Source organism: Cebus imitator, unplaced genomic scaffold (genome assembly GCF_001604975.1).
Source record: "Cebus imitator isolate Cc_AM_T3 unplaced genomic scaffold, Cebus_imitator-1.0 Scaffold495, whole genome shotgun sequence".
NCBI lineage: Eukaryota > Metazoa > Chordata > Mammalia > Primates > Cebidae > Cebus > Cebus imitator.
This window is the reverse complement of record NW_016107810.1, coordinates 547748-550768: the sequence shown is the minus strand read 5'-3', so window position 1 is coordinate 550768 and position 3021 is coordinate 547748. Positions and strand designations below refer to the sequence as shown.

The 3021-nt window shown below is 56.4% G+C and overlaps 1 protein-coding gene across 9 annotated transcripts in view; it reads right to left on the bottom strand.

Moving 5' to 3' along the window:
* JAKMIP3 (Janus kinase and microtubule interacting protein 3) overlaps positions 1-3021 on the bottom strand; it is a 117582-nt gene that overhangs the window by 66588 nt on the left and 47973 nt on the right. For all 9 annotated transcript variants that reach the window (XR_005197565.1, XR_005197564.1, XR_005197566.1 and 6 more), the window contains one exon: positions 2183-2680. Coding sequence is in view for 4 of the 9 variants with exons in the window: in XM_017513555.2 (XP_017369044.1) it covers positions 2183-2680 (498 nt within the window). In the remaining 5 variants the exon portion in view is untranslated. The remainder of the gene's footprint in view (positions 1-2182; positions 2681-3021) is intronic.

Genomic DNA, 3021 nt, shown 5'->3' with positions numbered 1-3021 from the left:
GAGAATCATTATACTCTCTGTTAATATTTATCCTTGAACAGTTTGGTTAAAAATCCCCAAATTTCAACAGTTTTTTTTTTTTATTTAGAGAAAAGATGATTCTGAAATTTATATGGAGCTATAGAGGGCCAAGAAGAGGCAGGTTATTCTTGAAGGCGAACAAAGTGGGAGAAGGTGCTACTCCAGAAATGGGGCTTTTTATAGAGTGAGGATCATTTCTAAAAAGTAGGGTGGAGGAGGGACTAATGATCAGACAGGCCTGGAAGTCCACTTTTGTGAGGACACGTGGGATCCAGCAGAGAGGCGCTGCGGGGTGGGGGCAATCTTTTAAGAAAGGGCTGCTCTAGACGTTAAGTATGGGAGGCGAAACTATAAAACGTTTAAAGATGAAGCTTTGTGACTTCAGGGTCAAAAGATTTCTTAAAGAAGACACAGTGAGTACCCATCCTAAAGGGAGAGAGAAACAAATCAGACTGACGTACTTTAACATGTAAGACCTTAGATCGTAACATGATGCCCTTAAGTTGGGAAAAGAAAACCCACAGAGCAAGTGACACGCCTGCGTTTTGCTCTAAGTTTTAGGATCTGCCTGCCCCTGCCTGCAAAAACACTGAGTGGAGGAGAGAGACCAGGTGGGGATGGGGTGTGAGGAAACAGGCTGGAGCCTGCTTTCGAAAATCTGAAATAAAATCCAGAAGAATCAGCTCGAGGAGTTGCCAGTAGCTGCCTCTGGGGCTCACGTCGCGGCTGAGAGGAGCCAGCAGGGAACCGCTGGTTTCTGTAATGAGCCTTTCCTTAAGGAGAAAGCTGTCTTCCTCTCCTGAGAGCATCACATCCAACCAGACACATGAAAGGGCCACGTGGCACTGGGCAGTGGCGGCCGCCTGTCCCTCCCACCTTCCCACAACGGCAGCCACTTCCTCCCTCCCCACACAGAAAAGCAGGCACTGTGGCATTCGAGGAGAGCGCCTGGTTCTTACTAGGGCTGGCTCGGGACGGGGTAAAGAGGTGTAGGGGAGGTTGGAACAAGGACCACTTTGGAAAGGCACGTTTGGGGGCACCAGTGCGTATGCCATGGCAAGGTCAAAGTTACCCCACAATAGCCGGCTCTCCCTTCCTGGCTGTAGGCGCAGAGAGTGGCTGCCCATCTCTGGGAGTGCCACGTGCTGGCACAGCCTGGAGGCCATCCCTGGAGACCAGGGGCCCCAGGACGCAGGCAGAGGGAGCTGTCCCAGGTGCCCGGCCACACATGTGGCAAGACCACTGCGTCCCACCAAGATGCCTGGGGCTCCGGGTCCTGATGAGCAGGGCTGGGGTGCACACCTCTCAGAGCTCCATTCCCCCCAAATCACGGGACAGTCCCCACTCCAAAGGACAAGGATCATCGGGTGCAATCAGTTCCTTGCAGTCTCTGGACATTCTCTCAGCTGAACACTGTGTCTTTGAGAACACCGACTTCCCTGGCGCCTGGCATGGGGTGCCTGGGTCTCTGGAGCTATTAGGATGCAGCAGGTGCAGGTGCCACTGTTAGACCTCACCGACCCACAAAACCTGCAGCTCCTCTGCTCCATCCCAAGTGCAATGCTTCGGCAGAGACGGGCTACTCAGGGCTGCGGGGGCCATCACCCCCCAACCCGCCCCGGGGCCTCCTGGTCTCCCCTCTCTGGATCCAGTGAGTTCAACTGGAGAATTACCAGAGAATTCCCCGAGTCCCGCTGTGAGGACGTGTGGAACTCCTGCCGTGAAACACTGAGCCCTGCCTTGCGTCAGGTGTGACCCAGGACACTAGGAGGCGGCATCGGTGAACCCTGTGGTGGGGATGGGCGGTGCTGACTTGCAGGTTTCTTGCTCTGGTGCAAGTTACAAAAGGAAGTAGAACTGGTGCTTGCTGAGAAGGGGAGGTGGGAGTCTGGCCTGCCCCATGGGGCTGACATGCTCACACCTGAATGTGCATTTGGAGGGCATCTGAACCTTCTCAAGTGGTCTCATGAATTTGGGGTCCTCAAAACCAACAGGGATGGCATGAGGAGCCTGTGCTGAGAGTGCCTTGGGGGGGGTGAAGCCAGAGCCACCCAGGTGCTGCCCGTGTGCTCCTGAGTCCATGCCTGCACCCATGCCCACGCCCTCCCCGGCGCCCCCCGCCCACCCCTGCGCCCATGCCCACCCACGCCCGCCCACGTACCAGCCTGCGGATCTCCCGCTCGCACTCCTTCTTGATGCGGGTGATCTCCTCCTGGTGCAGGTGGTACACGCTGCGGATCTCCGCAGCCTTGATCTTGTCTGCCTGGATCACCAGCGTCAGCGCCTCCTCCACCTGCCTCTTGGCACCCTTGAGCTCAGAGATCTCCTGCTGCATCTTGACCTTCTCCACCTCGAAGCCCTTCTTGGCCTCCTCCTTGGCCTCAGACAGCAGCACGGTCTTGACCTTGTCGGGGCCTCCGTCTCTCAGGGCACTGAGCAGCGCCTGCAGCCGCTGATTCTCATTGTCCTTGATTTTGATGACCCTGAGCAGCTCAGCCTCGTGCTGCCGAAGCAGTGCCTCACGCACGGCCTGCAGCTCCTTCATCTTCTCCTCGTGCAGCTTCGTCTTCAGCTCGGTGAGCAAGACCGCAGTCTTGTGCTGCTCATGCTCGCGCACCTGCCTCAGCTCCTGGTTCTTCTCACGTTCCACTTTGCTGACCTGAAAGACAACAGCGAGACCGAGTGTGGCAGGAGCTCCCACCATGCACACGCTCATGACGGAATGTGCATGTGGAAGGGATCTCCCACCATGCACATGCTCACACCTGAACGTACATTTGGAGAGGATCTCCTGCCATGCACATGCTCACCCCTGAATGTGCATTTGGAGGGGATCTCCCGCCACGCACACGCTCACACCTGAACGTGCATTTGGAGAGGATCTCCTGCCACGCACATGCTCACACCTGAATGTGCATTTGGAGGGGATCTCCCGCCACGCACACGCTCACCCCTGAATGTGCATTTGGAGGGGATCTCCCGCCACGCACACGCTCACCC